Source organism: Bufo bufo, chromosome 5 (assembly GCF_905171765.1).
Source record: "Bufo bufo chromosome 5, aBufBuf1.1, whole genome shotgun sequence".
NCBI classification, from domain to species: domain Eukaryota; kingdom Metazoa; phylum Chordata; class Amphibia; order Anura; family Bufonidae; genus Bufo; species Bufo bufo.
The window spans coordinates 19,769,138-19,787,776 of NC_053393.1; the positions used below are offsets into that span (position 1 = coordinate 19,769,138).

Below are 18,639 nucleotides of genomic sequence, written 5' to 3' on the forward strand. Positions count from 1 at the left end.
GTGTTTACTTCAAAGCTGCATTTTCAGCTCGTAGTTTTTGGCGCGTACACATATAGAGTGATTTTTTGGGATGTTTCCAAGTGCAGATTCTGCCTCAAGATGGACCAAGCTGCTTCTTTTTTTCACACTTCTGTTTTTCATGTGCCGCTTCCCATTGAATTGAATCTATGAAGTGAACTTTTAGACAGAAACGCGCCAAAATCAGAGCCAAAAACTGGCCATTAGGGTATGGCCACACGTGGCGGCTCCTCTGCTGATTTTTTAATACCTTGGGGCGTCTTCTTTCCAAAATGGGGTCACTTGTGGGGTAGTTATACTGCCCTGGCATTTTAGGGGCCCTAAATGGCGAGTTCATAAAAGATTCTTTTTTTTTGCACAAGTTAGCGGAAATTGATTTTTTTTTTGTCTCCCTTTCCGCTAACTTGGGACAAAAAGTTCAATCTTTCATGGACTCAATATGCCCCTCACGGAATACCTTGGGGTGTCTTCTTTCCGAAATGGGGTCACATGTGGGGTATTTATACTGCCCTGGCATTTTAGGGGCCCTAAAGCGTGAGAAGAAGTCTGGAATATAAATGTCTAAAAAAATTTACGCATTTGGATTCCGTGAGGGGTATGATGAGTTCATGTGAGATTTTATTTTTTGTCACAAGTTAGTGGAATATGAGACTTTGTAAGAAAAAACAAAAAAACTAAAAATCAATTTCCGCTAACTTGTGCCAAAAAAATGTCTGAATGGAGCCTTACAGGGGGGGTGATCAATGACAGGGGGGTGATCAATGACAGGGGGGTGATCAGGGAGTCTATATGGGGTGATCACCACCCTGTCATTGATCACCCCCCTGTAAGGCTCCATTCAGACGTCCGTATGTGTTTTGCGGATCCGATCCATGGATCCGTGGATCCGTAAAACACATACGGACGTCTGAATGAGCCTTACAGGGGGGTGATCAATGACAGGGGGGTGATCAATGACAGGGGGGTGATCAGGGAGTCTATATGGGGTGATCATGGGTTAATAAGGGGTTAATAAGTGACGGGGGGGGGTGTAGTGTAGTGGTGCTTGGTGCTACTTATTACAGAGCTGCCTGTGTCCTCTGGTGGTCGATCCAAGCAAAAGGGACCACCAGAGGACCAGGTAGCAGGTATATTAGACGCTGTTATCAAAACAGCGTCTAATATACCTGTTAGGGGTTAAAAAAATCGCATCTACAGCCTGCCAGCGAACGATCACCGCCGGCAGGGCTGTAGATCCACTCGCTTACCTGCAGTTCCTGTGAACGCGCGCGCCTGTGTGCGCACGTTCACAGCGAGATGACGTGTATATGCGTCTAAGAGGAATGAATCAGCCGCCTCCGGATCGCGATCCTGCGTTAGGCGGTCCGGAGGCGGTTAAATAATTAAAGGGGTTGTCCGGGTTCAGAGCTGAACCCGGACATGCCTCCATTTTCACCCCAGCAGCCTCCCTGAATTGAGCATGGGAGCAGTTCATGCTCCGATGCTCTCCTTTGTCCGGCCCTAAGTCGCGCAGGGCAATGGCATTTTCAGGAGTTCCGGTGACGAACCGTGCTCTCCATGGGGCTGCCAGGAAGCCCGAAGACGTCACCGGCACTGATGGGCGGGCTTTAGCGCTGCCCTAGCCAGTAAAACGGCTAGGGCAGCGCTAAAGCCTGCCCATCAGAGTCGGTGGTGTGACCGAACACACTGCCGGGCAGAAGCCTCCACCCGGCAGTGTGCTGTTGTGATCCAGCACAGGGCAAGGGAGCACATAGGAGCATGAGATGCTCCGATGCTAGCATCAGGGGGGCTGCCTGGGTGAAAATATGGGTATGTTCGGGTTCAGCTCTGAACCTGGACAACCCCTTTAAATCTTACTGCACAAATACCCCATATATAAAAATCCTCTAGAAAGTTACAAAAAGGATATAAGCACTGCAGTAAAGTCCCAGACTTTTTAAGTATTTATTATATGGACCATGGTGTGATCTCTAGTCTGGGTACTGTACTTGTTCTGCTCCTTGCCGCCTGTACGGACCTTGGAATTGCTATCTGGTTTACACATGTACTCAGCCTGCCCTGACTTTGGACAGTATTCAGACTACGTCTGTTGCCTGATCCCTTGGAACTTCACACCCGTGTCTCTGACTCTGCCAACAACACAAGAACTACTCCAGGAGGTAGCAGCCAGGTTGGTTTCCTGCAGCAAAGTCCACATCCCTGTAGTGGAGTTAAAGGAAACGCCAGAACAATGCTCTTTTTGTTTTATCCCAAACTTAAACTGGTTAATTGGCACAATGGGTCCACCCCCACTGCTCATTCCACTGATGGGACCATCTTTTGTTGTTATATGTGAGGGCTTGTCTGCCTGGCACTTGAGGACATATTAAGCTGGCACAGACATTGGTATCTGGCGCACTGTAATCAGACCACATGTGGATGGCACGTTTGTGGGAAAGTCAGGAGGCTGGCACATTCATCAAACATACAGTATATATATGAAAACACAGAAAAGTTTCAGACAAGTAACATACTATACCGGGGCAATGCACCAGTCAGCCTTTCAGGGGTATGAACGAATGTTTGGAGCAGAACATCCTCACACCAGTCTTTGCATCCTCTCCAGCACTCATGCCCCGCAGCTCACTACTTTCTAAATTTCACCAGTTGGCGGCCAATTGTACCTTGCCCCCCCCCCCCCCCCTTCACCACCATGGAGAGCACAGCCAGCCAATGTCACCTGTGCTGTTGTGATGTCTGCTGCCACTAAGCGCCTGTAACCTTTTCTGACTTGAAAGCAATGTAACCACACACCGTACATTGTCTCTATGGCACAGCTTTGTTGCCACCATTAATATCCCCTAGTTTCATCCTCCTTCACTGTAAGAAATATAGAGCTATCATTGTCGTACTCTTTCATGGGCCACCAAGTTCCTCGGGCCCCAGGCAGCCGCCCAAAATTCACCCGATTATAATCTGCCACTGCCGATCACAGACACTACAGGCAAATGTGCATCTGCTGGCCACCTTTCAAGCCCTGACATCCACAATACATGTACAGCCAATGTCACCAAGGAGTTAACAAGTCAAGTTGGTCGCCCTCTTTAATGGTCTGTTCCGAAGACTGAATTTATTGAGGTGGTCTGGGGTCTTTGTTTAAGGGGTCTGGTCTGGTGTCTGTATATAAGGGTATGATCTAGAGATTGTATTTATCTAGGTGGCCTGGTCTGGGGTCTGTATTTGTTTAGGGGGTCTGGTCTGGTGTCTGTATATAAGGGTCTGATCTAGAGATTGTATTTATCTAGGTGGCATGGTCTGGGGTCTGTATTTGTTTAGGGGGTCTGGTCTGGTGTCTGTATATAAGGGTCTGATCTAGAGATTGTATTTATCTAGGTGGCCTGGTCTGGGGTCTGTATTTGTTTAGGGGGTCTGGTCTGGTGTCTGTATATAAGGGTCTGATCTAGAGATTGTATTTATCTAGGTGGCCTGGTCTGGGGTCTGTATTTGTTTAGGGGGTCTGGTCTTTGGTCTGTATATAAGGGTCTGATCTAGAGATTGTATTTATCTAGGTGGCCTGGTCTGGGGTCTGTGTTTGTTTAGGGGGTCTGGTCTGGTGTCTGTATATAAGGGTCTGATCTAGAGATTGTATTTATCTAGGTGGCCTGGTCTGGGGTCTGTGTTTGTTTAGGGGGTCTGGTCTGGTTGAAACTCTGTATTTAGGAATCTGGATTGAGGGGTCTGTATTCATTTTTTTTTTTGGGGATGATGGGCATTATAGTTGTGATTCATATGCCCTATGTTGGGGGGGTGTCCTATAACTGTGATTTAAATGCCTTATGTTGAGGGTGTGTCCTTTATAAATGGGCAGGTCCCATGGTAAAAATTTTGCATGCCGCTTACACATCACTTCTTAAAAATCTCCCTTCTCAAAAGGTGCCAAGAATGATATAAAGGGGTCGTCTCACTTCAGCAAGTACCGTGTATCATGGAGAGAAAATTACCGTAATACAAGGCACTTACTAATGTATTGTGATTCTCCATATTGCCTCCTTTGCTGGCTGGATTCACTTTTACATCGTATTATACACTACTCGCTTCCATGGATACGACCACTGTGCAAACCATCACATTATAGGAAAAGTCACTGGCCTCTCTGGGGCCTGTGGAAGCGCACATAGGCTGGTGCTTTTTCCTATAGTGTCCAAGCACGGCCACCGCTGATGGATTGTAGGGTGGTCGTAACCCCTGGAAATGAGAAGTGTATAATCTGATGGAAAAATGAATCCAGCCAGTAAAGGAAGCAATATAGACATTCACAATGCATTAGGAAGTGCCTTGTGTTAATTTTGTCTATGTAATAAATGCCATTTGCTGAAGTGAGACACCTCTTTAAGGGTCTGTGAGATGGTTGGTGACTATTTCCAGAATACACAGATCATCCATAACATTTAAACTGATGAAGTGGATAACATTGACTATCTGGTGAAAATGGCAAGGGTCAACATCATTCAGCCATTCGACACTCCAGCTGTGTTGAAACTACGACTCCCAGCATGCACACTTACTTGGCTGTGCTTGGAATTCCCATAAAAGTCAATGGAGAATGTTGGGAGTTGCAGTTTTATAACAGCTGGAGTTCCAAAGGTTGCCGACCCCTGTTGTAGGAGTTCTTGTCTAAGGGGTCCTCACACCACTAAGCCGGTACTGCTGAGAGATAAGAAGAGGTTCTGGATGGGACCTAATGGTCAGAGGCTTGCAGACAGCAGGGGAGAGAGCTATGAGACACTGCAACCTGTGTGGTAGTTAGCTAGCAGTGGAGGTGAGCGTCACTCTCAAGTTGGCGTACCCCCTAAGGGCCTTGAGAGGGTCACTAGAAGTGGTAACAGTGGCAGCAGACAAGTGTAGCCTGGTGTCAGAGTAGTCGACTTGCACTTACTGGCCTCAGAACCATGGAGCAGTAGAGGATCTGTAGAGGAGCCAGTCAGGAATGCTGGCCTCAGAACCATGGAGCAGTAGAGGATCTGTAGAGGAGCCAGTCAGGAATGCTGGCCTCAGAACCATGGAGCAGTAGAGGATCTGTAGAGGAGCCAGTCAGGAATGCTGGCCTCAGAACCATGGAGCAGTAGAGGATCTGTAGAGGAGCCAGTCAGGAATGCTGGCCTCAGAACCATGGAGCAGTAGAGGATCTGTAGAGGAGCCAGTCAGGAATTCTGGCCTCAGAACCATGGAGCAGTAGAGGATCTGTAGAGGAGCCAGTCAGGAATGCTGGCCTCAGAACCATGGAGCAGTAGAGGATCTGTAGAGGAGCCAGTCAGGAATGCTGGCCTCAGAACCATGGAGCAGTAGAGAATCTGTAGAGGAGCCAGTCAGGAATGCTGGCCTCAGAACCATGGAGCAGTAGAGGATCTGTAGAGGAGCCAGTCAGGAATAAAGACCAGCCAGCTGTCACAACTAGATGTCAGTGAATAAAGTGGCATGTGGACTTTATGTATGCATACCATTGTGTTGCGAAGTGAGATATACCATGACCTGTTAGAGACGTGGGAAGATTGTGTGGTCATGCACCACAAAAAGAGAGCTCCATGACCTGTCAAGCAGCCAAACCCCATCTTCATTACTGTCAGACAGAGGGAGACTCCCAGGAAGCGGGCGCCATCCCCGGGCAGTTTCTGCAATGACTACAGAGACAAAGAGAGTGTAAGTCTGTTAACTCTTCAAGAGATTATTTTCCTAACCCTATTGACACTAGCGCTAAAACCATCCGGCAAGCAGTTCATCGTATCCGACATAGCCAGAACTCCGTTGACTATAAGGCCGGAAACAGGCAGGATCCCCACTGGATCCCATTATAATCTATGGGCTCCAGTGGAGAAAGGCAGTGTCCAGCTATGCGAGAACGGTCCTCTGCCATAAGAGCCTGCTGGATGCTTTTAACGCTAGTGTGAAACTAGCCTAAGCCTTCGCCCATATTCATAACCATAAGTTTTGTACCCATGTGAGACTGTAACCATTAAGACCGTTGCCTCTTGGAAGCAACTTTGTAACCATCAAACTTGTTGCGTCCAGTGAGTTCAGTAAAATCCTCTGTTCCTGTTGCATCTGTGTCCATCTGATTCCTTCTACCATCCTTGACTGGGTAGACATATACTTCTCTTGGGGTAAAGAGATCCTTTGGTAAGATCTAATACCAAAGTTACTGTACTTTGACAACAGATAAATTGTGATGTCTGGACGGGGTCCAAAACAGCCAGTCTTGTGGAGCGTTCCCAGTATGTAGTGGTTAGTAGCTCATAAGAGTGGTCCAAGGAAGGACAACCGGTGAGCCGGCAATAGGGTGTACAAGGATCATTGATATTAGGCCTGTCCAAATGCATAGAGTGCTGTCTTAGTAACAAACTCCCAGGACTACCATACGCCCTATGATATACCATACATTGCACCTACTGTGTATGGAATTACATACCGCCAACATTTAGACACAATAAGTAGCCACTGATCAATATGAGATTTCTCAAATTCAGGAAGAATCTGTTAAAATGGAGAAGTGAATCCTCAGTATTACCTGTATTAGGAGGTAAACAGGAAGTATGTGAGGCGCAACTTCAGCCAATAGCTGCATAGCAGGAAGTGATGCCAGAGAGGGGGTGTCATTTTTGCTAATTCTCCTGTACAGTCCAATAACATGCAGTCATTTTGATATTTCCCATGGTTTTTGAGGACCTTTAGGGGACAGAGCATCTTGGAAACTTAGATTATAGGAACCAGACTGAAATAATTGCAGCACTGATAAGTTACAAAACCCTAGAAGATCTATCTTTAGTGTTGTCTGTAGTCACCACTAGGGGGAGCTCAGGAGATGTACATACATTACAAGACAGAAACACGGAAATATAGTGGCAATTCTGGAGGAGCTGCTCAGCCCCTAACACTGTGGCGTGTCTTTCATTGGGGGAGCAGCCCGACCGCATGTGGACCGCAGTAATCGACTATCCCCAGCAAAATATGCATACAATGGAGGATGTCGGCGCGGTCCACATGCACCACAAGAGCAAACTACACAGAATGTAGCAAATAAACATATGAAACACAGAGAGAGAATGCACCAAACAGATATGCTACTGACTATACTGGGAAGTCATAAATGCAGGTATTAAAAGCTGAGACTTTCGCCAATATATTCCTGTCAGGAAAATATCGGAGCCCATCATGCACCACGTCACGGTCACTCAGCATGGCAGAGGGTCCTAACCGCTGCTCTAACTATGGTGTGAACAAGGTCTGGGAGTGATATAATTCAGCTCACAGCCAAGCTTCCACACAAAAGCCCAGCATGCGGTCGGGCTGCTCCCCCAATGAAAAACACTATATTTCCGTGTTTCTGTCTTGTCTTGTTAGATTTGAGTGTGTGTGCCTTTATTTGGCATTCTAACACTCTGTTGCACCTGGTAACCTCCATCACATGGTCTGGTATAGGTGTGGCTCACAGTCCGGCTTTGTTCACATTGTACTACCGCAGTATTCATGCTGGGCTTTTGTGTGGAAGCTTGGCTGTGAGCTGAATTATATCACTCCCAGACCTTGTTCACACCATAGTTAGAGCAGCGGTTAGGACCCTCTGCCATGCTGAGTGACCGTGACGTGGTGCATGATGGGCTCCGATATTTTCCTGACAGGAATATATTGGCGAAATTCTCAGCTTTTAATATCTACTTGTATGACTTCCCAGTATAGTCAGTAGCATATCTGTTTGGTGCATTCTCTCCCTGTGTTTCAGATGTACATACATTGAACAAAGTAATACATATGTTAAGAGTAAGCTCCTGAGCTCCCTCTAATGATGGCTGTATATATGCAGTATATATATATATATATACACACACACACATATAATACAGTAGGCTCTTGAGCTCCTCATAGTAATGATTATATATCTGTATGCAGTAATCTCCTGAGCTCCCCCTAGTGGTGGCTGTATATATCTGTATGTAGTAATCTCCTGAGCTCCCTCTAGTGGTGACTGTATATATCTGTATGCAGTAATATCCTCAGCTTCCCCTAGTGGTGGCTGTATATATCTGTATGATGTAATCTCCTGAGCTCCCTCTAGTGGTGGATGTATATATCTGTATGTAGTAATCTCCTGAGCTCCCTCTAGTGGTGGCTGTATATATCTGTATGTAGTAATCTCCTGAGCTCCCTGTAGTGGTGGCTGTATATAGCCGTATGCAGTAATATCCTGAGATCCCCCTATCGGTAGCTGTATATATCTGTATGCAGTAAGCTCCTGATCTCCCCCTAGTGGTGGCTGTATATATCTGTATGCAATAATCTTCTGAGCTCCCTCTAACGGTGACTGTAGATATCTGCATACAGTAAACTCCTGAGCTCCCTCTCCCTGCCCAGCAGTCCCAGTCTCTGTATTTTCCTGTGGGAAGGTGCCTGAGCAATAGTTTCTAGTCTGCTAGCATTCTGAAAAGGTGTGCTGTTTGTCCGATTTCCTGTTCCGTGTACCGACTTCCGCTCGACTTCTTGAATTGACCCTTGACAGCCTGACCTGACCTTGGTTCTGACTCTGAACTGCTCACTCTAGCCCTGTACTGTTTATCATATTGCTCACACTCTGCTTGCCCTGACCTCAGCTTGTCCCTGACTACAGTTTTCCTGATCCCTCGGTGTTCCACATCAGTGACCCTATGGGTCAGTAGTCACTTGAACAGAGACTACTACAGGAGGTAGTGGCCTGGTGCTTCCCCTACAGTTGAGTCCAGATCCTTGTATAAGTGTTAAAGGGTGAATGCTGGGGGAACCACAGCCAAATCTTTTCGTGACACCACATCTGTTTCGTGATATACTGTAACTATGACTTAGCAGAAGCTTTGGAGCTCTGTATCAGGAAAACAAACCACTAGAAAGGTATATTAAGAAACTAATCAGCTCAGCATTTTGGATTTATTTAGTTTACAACAACACAATATCAGGGGCGGACAGTCACCGTCAGAGAATTACAGCGGACGTGCTGGCATCAAAATATACGTGATTATTAGATTTTGGAACCATAGAAATTCTCTCTACCACTACTTGGAAATTCTCTTCATTAACGCTTCCATTCTGACCACATCAGGTTCCATCATGTGCGTCATTTCCTGCGTTATCTGCGCCATCCGAAACATTTTACTGCTCTACTGTGATGTTACTGTAAGGCTTCAATGACTCTGGTTTCATAACTGTCCAGGGGGAGGTCGTACTGTGCGATAATTGTCACCAGATTAGGAGTTTGGGTCATGGATCCAGAAGGAGCCATTGATCAGACTGCTATCACTTCCTGCGCTTCCATATCCCTGTCTCTGTGTACTTTCCTGCTCCGAGCTCCTCAGCCATACATGGACTTCCTTTCCTGTCTGCTACGTCGTCTCAGACGTGCCTCTCTCGTCTTCAGTGCTTACAACGAGCCTTTTATGTGCAGAGCTGGCATCAAGCTGTGAATTCCCCTGTCATCTGTCAGCTTGTCCTCCCTCACGCCGAGATGTCAGCGATCCATCAGAAGTCCAGGCTAATCATCAACACTTCGACGGAAGAAGCTGCGTTTTATTTTTTCATCCAAATCTGTCAGCCTCTTAATTTATGCAGCAAACACTTTTGCCATTTCCCATAGAACCTAATAATGTATATTACAGTTTATCTGTTCCTGGAAAAGTTGGGTGAGAACTAATACGGTTGCCACTAAAGCCCTCCAGGGTTTTGGAGGACATATGAGCTGTCAATGATTCAGCCCATTGCTCTGCAGTCAGCCTTAGTGATCCGGCGCCTGTAGGTCCAATCAGAGATGTGATAGATATTGTCCTATGTTGGATTAATAGAAGAATGACCTAATAATATGGCACTGGCAAATTATGTTTGGCGGATGGAAGGTACGGGCAGCTGGTGAGGGGGTCATAAATTCATCTAGTAGTATTTCATTGGCTTCATGCCAAGTCCTAGGTCGCATTAAGAGGCTAAGGTGGCCAGTGGCTAGACTGCGGCCCACCAAACAGAGCCTACAACCTGCCTAGGAGGACCCATCAAAGAGAACCTGGGATCCTCAGGGTCAGGGGATGTATTCGGCAGCAAGTAAAGTCTGATCTTGAAGATGATGTGTTGGAAGCAGGAAAAATGGGCAAGAGTAAGGATCTGAGCAATGTTGGCCATGGCCATGCTATGATGGCTCCATGACTGGGTCAGAGCATCTCCAGAATGGCAACTCTTGTGGGGTGTTCCTGGCACTGTATGTAGTGGTTAGTATCTACCAAAAGTGGTCAAGAAAGGAGAACAGGTGAACCAGTGACAGGGCGATGGGTGACCAAGTCTCAATGATGTGCGTGAGGGTAAAGGCCAGTCCGACTAGTCCGATCCCTGAGAAAAGCTTCTATAGAGCTTGATGATAGGAAGGTGCCATGACACACAGGACATTGAAGCTTGTTGTGTATGGGGCAACATAGTATACAATTGCAGGCAGTAGATATGGATAGAGGGATAGATAGATAGGGTTGCTTGTATATACTGTATGTTCTGCCATACAATATACATCAGTACAAGCTGCAGATGAACCTATAATCAGTCAAATTCCGCACTGGAAGAAAAACTTTTGGAAAGATACTTTGCAATTAAAATGAAAGCATCTCTCCGCAGTGATGGATTCATGGCTGGCCGCTTGCTGCGCGCCTTACAATAGGAACAGATGTGAAACAGGTTTCCTCTCATCTGAAAGAACGAAGCCTTGATGTAGGGTAATCCCCCTCTCCACCTTCCCACAGCTAATGTGCATGAGACGCTTAATTGACATCCTACTCAGAAAAATTGGAAGGTGTACTCTGTAATTTGTCACTTGTGCTGGGGAAAAAATAAAATAAAGATCTGTTCACACAATCCCCCTCACATAGCATGTGGAGCTTGGAAGTACAGCATGATGGGACCAGAAGCAGAGCCTGCGAGAATGCATGAGTCACAGGGAAAATTAGTCAGTGAGTAGGTGTAGAAGAACGGTGACTAAATAAGGCTAAATCTGCAGCTAGCCAGAGGAGGGGAGTTCAGCACTGAAAAAATGGAGAAAATAACAAAATGTAAAAGATTGCAGGGCTTCAAAGAGGGCTTCTTAGAAGAGAAAAGTCTGAGAGCGAAAGAAAACAATGTCGGGAATTTCTATAAGACCCATTTGTTCATAAACCTCCTGTTCCATGCACGCTTTCTTCCCGAAACAATGTAGCTAAGCCTCATTGAAGTGAATAGTGCCACAAACAACCTGTGGACAGGGGTAGCAGTTGTCTGGGAAGTCATTATGGACATTTCATGTAAATTGAGCCATAGGGTGTGTCTAATGGATCTATGGTATTATGCTAGATTGCATTTTTCTTGGTGGGTCTCATTAATGTTGATAGGATCTTGTGACAATCTAATGCCTAATTGTGATGATCTGAGGGTCACCTGGAATCTGCACTGATGGAAACCGGAATCAGGTCAGATACTGGTATTAAACTTAACCCAGAGGTGCCTAACAGCTGCTGATCTCCTAGAGGATGTTGAAGCTTATGCTGGCCACATGATGATGGGCAGTTTTACTTTTATTACTATGAGGTCCATGACTTGCGCTATTTTTAGTTTTAACTTCATCACTTTCCAGATCCAAAAGTTATGCTCAAACGGAAATAGGCAGAAAGATTGTTCGGTCAACCCAACCAGGAGTTCTCCTCCCTACTGTCTTAGAAACCCATCATTAGTCAACTCTTACTTGACTCCAAGCATAGTTTTTATTCTTCCTCCACTGAAGTTCTATTTTGACCACTGAAATTCCAGGACAACTTGGTTCCTGGGTAAAGCACTGGTTCCCAGTTGGTGCTAAAGAGGATATTCTACATAAACATATCTCCTGTAGACATTGTCATTGAGAAAATATATTTTTTTAAATTCAAAGCCCCACCAATTCCAAAAACAGGAAGACCTTTGACACTTATCGATGACCACTTTTGACTGACCATATCTGAGTTTCTCAGAATTCCCAACACAACTTTCTCTGTAGTGTCCTGATTAAATCGATGGCTTCATAGTGCTATGTCTCATATTCCAAGTGATGGAATTGGCCAAGTAGTCCAGAAGGATTTCATCAGGTTTCAAAAGTTCACATTCCCTTTGTTTAAAGAGGTTGTCCAACGAGGAAAAATGTTATCCCAGGGTTCAGGGTTAGTTAAGAAATACAAGAAAAATACTCATCAATTCCTCATCACTTCCATTCTTGAGGTTACTGGCTCTGCGCTGGTCTCTACTTCCTGCTCCTGTCCTGACACACAAGATATACCAGGAAATACCTGCTCAGCCAATCACTGGCTGCAATGATGTCCCTGACATTACTTGTGTGTCATGATGGGGCCAGAAAGTAGATACCTAGTAAGCTTGTTAATTCTGGCAGGGAGCTCTTTTATATTTAGCTCCCTGAGCCCATGGAGATCATTTTTCCCCACTCGACAACCTCATTAAGGATGTGGTATGATCCATTGTTATTGTTCCCAACAGATAAATTTATATGGTTTCTTGGTTCCCCTTCATGGTTCTATACACATATCTACAGTGGGACCTCTGTGAGACGACCACCAAAAATTTTCATTGAAAATTGGAGTGGTCTCCACAAATAAGAATTGGGGAAAAAGTTCATCATCAGAAATCTGGTTTAGATGGGGCAAGGTTGTCTCAAAGAAGTGGCTTTCTGGAGATGTTTTACTGTATTTACAATCAAGAATCCTAATAAACATCCCGCTGTAGAACAAATCTCTGTCGTCATCTTTTCACATCACTTGGTGTATGGAGGAATAAACTCCACCTTCGAGCAAGCATTTGGATTCTCGGCATTCATATATTTCATTATAAGTCTCTTCCCCCCTTGTGTTTATTGTAAAAGTCCCACTGTACATGACAAAATATACGAGGGCACTGACTGTTTGTCAACTTACTTTAATCAAAACACCTGATTTTGATTTCCTCCTCCGTACTATTATAAACGACCTAATAAATGTGAGTCAATGAAGCCGCGCAACCTTCCCACACTGCAAACAAAATTGTGTCAATGTAAGTGTGTGTATGGTGTATGTGTGTGTATCTCATGTAGGAGTGCTCAAGGTGGGAGGACAGGGTCTTCCACCCATCTAGCAAAATGATGAGATGAGACCTTATTTGTCAGTTTCAGACGGGGAAGACATGTAATATTCCGTAGGAGATGTGTCTCCTGGTTATTATAGCTCAATTACGTGTTTTCTTGGAGAAAGAGAGAAAAAGGGGATTACACATTCTTCCAAAGCTGGAGTGTTCACAGCCTTCGACGTATTAGCTGAATCATAGAGAGAGGGGGGGCATTGAATTGGCATCCCAATGTTCTGGTTGTCATGGAGACGGAAGCTCCAACCAATGAGAATCGAAAACGTAGTGTGGGGTTTGCTGATATCTCACATGTCGAGCTCTGCAAGATACAGTATAAATACAGAGACTGGAAAACTATCCACACAAACTCAGATGCAAGCAGATAGAAGTCGTTTTCTCTCTTCTCTTGCAATCACACCGACTTTCGAGGATCATTACTTGCTAAATACTTAGCTTTGCTTTCAACATTTTATCCTTTTCTCCAGTTGTTGGAAGAGGTTTCTCAACGTTGACGATTGGGACAAGGCATCTTCTAATCATCACCTTCATTCCAGTCATCTTGGAAGATATTTGGAAATCTTCCCACTGCAGAACTTCTGAAAGGACTGGACACTGGGTGATATCTAATTACCATCTCTCCTATATCTGTTAAACTTTTCAAAAAAATTGCATTGCTTTACTGAACTGAGAATTTGACTTTCTTGTATGTTACTGCCAGAATTGTAGATTGTTTACTGAGTTGTATGAAAGTGCTCTTAACCAAACAGCATAGAGAGAAAGGTTGCATGCAGGTTTGCCACCTGGGAAAACCATTTCTTGCCGACTATCTCATTAACGATAACTTTTTTCATATTACATTTTTATATTTTTGAATTGTGAACCCAATAATACTTTTACAATTCATATTTGATAAATTGTAGCTAATTGTATCCAATTGTGACCATGGCGGCAAGCATGGCTCTTAGTGGCATCGGAGCACCCGCTCTCTCTGTGCCTGAAAAAACTGTGGCTCTTCAGATTGGTACTTGTAGTCCAGCAGAAATGTTGGACAGAGTCAGAAAGACACAAGTGTATATTCTTTCTGGGGTCTCTAGACAGGTTGAGAATGAGCTGAAAGGGTTCAAGAGGTCAGTACAGAGGTTAAATTCTAACATGCATTATGATTCCTCAGTTGTTGGGATTCAGAGGTGGAAACGTTCCATCAAGTCTTGTTTGTTGAGATGTCAAGATACTTTAGTCAACTTAGAGAGGTGGATGAAGAGGGAGATGAACTCTTGGAGGGGTGTTTTCTCCCGTTTTGAAAAAATGGTTAGCAAAGCTGATCAAAACTTGTGTAGGACATGTAAGATGGAAGAGAAGCACAGGTGGTCTTTCTATGGAGAAAAAAGTGAGAAAGAAAAAGAGGCCGATGCCAATCAGGAGATTGTTGATCCTTATGCCCCCAGCCCACCATCTTCTCCACCTCCACCTCCACCACCACTACCAGCACAATCTTGCCACCCACATCACTGGGTTGTCATCTCAGTTGATATCCTTTCTCCTCCTGAGTTTGATGCTGGAATGTCAGAAGATCCTCGTGAGTTTTTAGTGAACCTAGAGAAGTTCTTTAAGCGTAGTGGGTGGAATGAAAAAGTTTGGCTATCTCAAGTAGACAACCACTTGAAAGGGGCAGCCAAGAAGTGGTGGGAATATAGGCAGGAGACAGTAGAAAGTTGGCATGACTTCAAAGTTGCCTTCTTGCAATACTGTGAAAGGATAGTTGTTAGAGAAGCAATCAAGAGGGACTTAGATCTTCCTCAAAGACGTTGGGAACCTCTAGAGCAATTTGTGTGGAAGAAAAGAGCCTTGTACCATAGACTCTATGTTGATGCTAATGAGGAGGACATGATCCGTTACATTATTAGTACGCTACACCCAGAGATCAAGCGCTTCCTCAAATCCCCCCTCCCCAAGACTATGGATCAGCTAGTGCAAATGGGGAAGGAAATCCAGTTTGATTTTGAGCAGTCAGAGAAGCAAACCCTTAAGGCAGCTTACTCAGATGAGCAAATTAGCACCAAGTTGAATGTCATTGTCACCAAGGATCCTTATGATAGCAATAGCATAGTCACTGAGAAATCAAGCTACATAGAAGGATATTAAGCAGGAAACTTTGGTTATTTGAAGAGAAATTAATGCTCTTGAATGAAAACTTTTTAGACTTTCAAGGTAAAAGTCAATTTAGACTCGGCACTTGAGGGAAAGTTGTAGGTTTTCTGTAAGGTGTTGCTAGAAAGTCAAGGCATAAGGTGAATTTGAAAACGAGATTTTCTCCTCATAGATACAAGAAATTATAGGAGATCTAAGCAACTCAAACGCAAATACAATACACAATGTATAGGTTTTCTCATGGGAACAGGACATATTGCCCTTCATGTAGCTAGGACTTAAGCAGTAATTGCTTTCTATGACCACATAGAGTAAATGGAACCATGGAAAAGTTAGTGAATTGTCACCAGAATCTGGTGTCACAACTTTTGTGGTGCAAATAAACAAAGCAAAAAATACAATATCAGTAATTTTTTTTCAGAAGTGACGGGTGAAATCATTTACTCTAAGTGGGAGTGTTTAACTAGTGTTCTGCCTTCTCCCCTTTCGATTTCAGGGGGCGGCATAGATAAGAAAGTTCACAATCTGTTCAGTTTTAAGAGCATTTTTAAATATTGAATGTAAAAGAAAGAAAAAAAAATCCTATTTTTATACCAAAATGTCATCCAATGAAATGTGATCTATGTTGTACATAATGTGTTCATATGATTGAATTGTAACTTTTTACCATAAGTGTTTGTATTCTGTTTAGAAAGCAATAATATGCTTCTACGTCTGCTAAAAAGTTCAAAAGTTTGTCCTGAATAGCAATGCCATCTTTATTTTTATAACAATTCTAAAAAGTTGTATATTTTTTTTGGTGTGGGCGGTGGGGGTAGAATGTACTGGTTGAAATTGTAAAATGATACTTTTGGTGTTTTTGCACATATAACATATCTATGGAAATACATAGTAGCAATCTTTAATGAACAATAATCTGTTGCATCAAAGTTGCACCAAAAATTTTGAATGTTATATCTTGGTTGGACCTTCTCAATCATTGGACACTGAAAGACACTTGTGCATTTCTACTTGATGGACATTTTCATATATTTACATCTATCTCCTGTACGTGGAAGTGAAAAGTTTCAATGGACAAAGTAAAAAAAAAAAATCATGGACCAAACAGTCAACCATTTCTGTACCTACAAAGTAGATACATATGACCATGAATCAACGTTCTTGGCTATGCCAACCATCGCCGTTACTACGGCTGCCCTTTCACGGAACAAGGGCAGTGTGGAATGTAGGACTTTCTCAGTCAACTTCACTCAGGAATATCTGTGAAATTCTGGATTTCTTGAAATAGTCTTCAAACTTTTTGAATTGTCATGTTGGACGATATCTTAACAAAGTTGAACAGGCATCAAGTCCCAGAGGCTGGTCAAAGGATTCACGTCTGGCAAATATACGAGGACTTGTGTGTTATCAAGAAAGACATCATCAAAGGGTACTGCTCTTCCTAACATCCATGATATCGGTCATGAAGAAGAATACCCAAACGAGAGCCGGAAGCTCCTATGTAAGTACGAGTTCAACTACTGGTAGATTCAATATTAGTATCTAAAAAGTATGATATAGTGAGGATTCTAGTCACGATATGTTAATTGTAAGCCCAGTGTTCAGATCCCTACCTTACATGGTGCTCTACAGCTACAGTATTTCACTGCCCATTGACTACTACGTATAGCCTAGCCGACTATATAGTTCATAGTTAAATAGGTAATGTCAGAAGTCAATGCACTGAAACTCTATACTCAACTTTCTTTATCCTTTATTTCAGATGCCAGACAAAAATCAAGCCTTCAGCCGTCATCTCTCAGCAAGTGAATGTCATTGTTGGCAAGACCACGCTCATCGTCTTTCTCTTGTGTTCTGGATCACCAGTTCAGATGGAAACAGACTTCTAAGCAGTCCTCTCCAGAAAAGATCTTCCAACAGCTCCTTATGGGGACTTCTAAAACCCAGCTCGAGAAAATCTCATAAAACCAAACGAAAAATCGTAGAAAAAAAAAAAAACGAAATCAGTGGAAGCAGTTCAAGGGAAGAGCAATGATTTCACCTAAATGACAACTTTTTGTTCATCTAAAATACCTTCAGATCTTCATTACAGACATCTAAGCCTCCAGGTCAATAAGGCACTGCAATCTGATAATGAATCAAAGTCCAAAACAACATCCATGGTACTTGACAATGATAAAAGTGACCCTAATTTGGAAGCCTTATCATAACTAAAACAAAAAGTCACCTTTTGTAAGACCTTTTGGTCTACTATACGTGTATGGAAGAACAGTACATTTATCCAAAGAGGTCTTGTATACAAAAAAACTCATGTTCATGTTCACACAACTATTGAGTAATAAAATGAAAACGAAAAATCAATATTTTTGTGCTTTTTTATTCCAGATTAGTCACTGTGTCTACAAAACTTACTATTTCCTTCTGTGTTAGTCCCTGTTAGAGCAGAGCTATGATCAGTGGCTCCAGCTTAGCTGCAATGTCTGTTGGAGTCTGAGGTGGTCTGTTTCTCCTCCTCGCTTCAGCTCTGTTCCATTAAGGTCTCTTGCACACAAATGTGTGCGCGTTCCGCGGCCATGCTGCGGGCCACAATGCACGAACACCCACCGTGGGGCAGCCGCAGCGGATCGCGGACCCAATTACTTTAATGGGTCCGCGATCCGGCCGTTCCGCAAAAAAGATAAGACATGTTCTATCTTTTTGCGGAACGGAAGTACGGGACGAAACCCCACGGAAGCACTACGTAAGTGTTCCGTTCCGTGCTTCCGTTCGGCACCATTCCGCATCTCTGGATTTGCGGACCCATTGAAGTGAATGGGTCCGCATCCGTGATGCCGAATGCACACGGAACGGTGCCCGTGTATTGCGGATCCGCAAATGCCACAAGAGGCCTGAGGGGCATTTTACATGGGTCGATGATTGGGAATCACAAAGCTCGTTCCCTATAATTACTCTGTGTGAATAGACCATCAACCACCCGATCAACGAGCAAACACTTGGGTGATCGCCCCTTTTATGTGGTGCCGAATAACATCATTTTTCAGGAGCCCAAAAAGGGGATATGCCAACAAATCAAAACATTGGATGAACGATCATAATAGCGATTGTTTATCCCCATCCTAATGATAACTGCTGCATGGGAATGAGGTTAAGGAGCGCCGATTGGCATGCTCTTAGCCTCAATCGGCACTTGTTACCGGCAGATTCTGACCATGTACAAGAACTGTAAGAAACAGCAATTATTGGGTAAGCCAGCTTAGCTGAATTGTCTAGAGAAGTCTGAGTTAGTCTGGAGTCCATCTTTTGTCTCTTCAGAGGTTCTGCCTTTACCCCATGCTT

General features: G+C 44.0%; 1 protein-coding gene across 1 annotated transcript; it reads left to right on the forward strand.

Annotated features, from left to right (window-relative positions):
• The first annotated feature begins 13,522 nt into the window (after positions 1 to 13,522).
• Positions 13,523 to 15,713, forward strand: ARC (activity regulated cytoskeleton associated protein). The gene has a single exon (XM_040433344.1). The coding sequence runs from the start codon at positions 14,098 to 14,100 to the stop codon at positions 15,295 to 15,297; it is 1,200 nt and encodes a 399-aa protein (XP_040289278.1). The 5' UTR covers positions 13,523 to 14,097; the 3' UTR covers positions 15,298 to 15,713.
• Positions 15,714 to 18,639: the final 2,926 nt, after the last annotated feature.

Excerpts from the sequence above, each read along its gene's own strand:
- ARC (XM_040433344.1), top strand. The coding sequence starts at position 14,098 with ATGGCGGCAAGCATGGCTCTTAGTGGCATCGGAGCACCCGCTCTCTCT.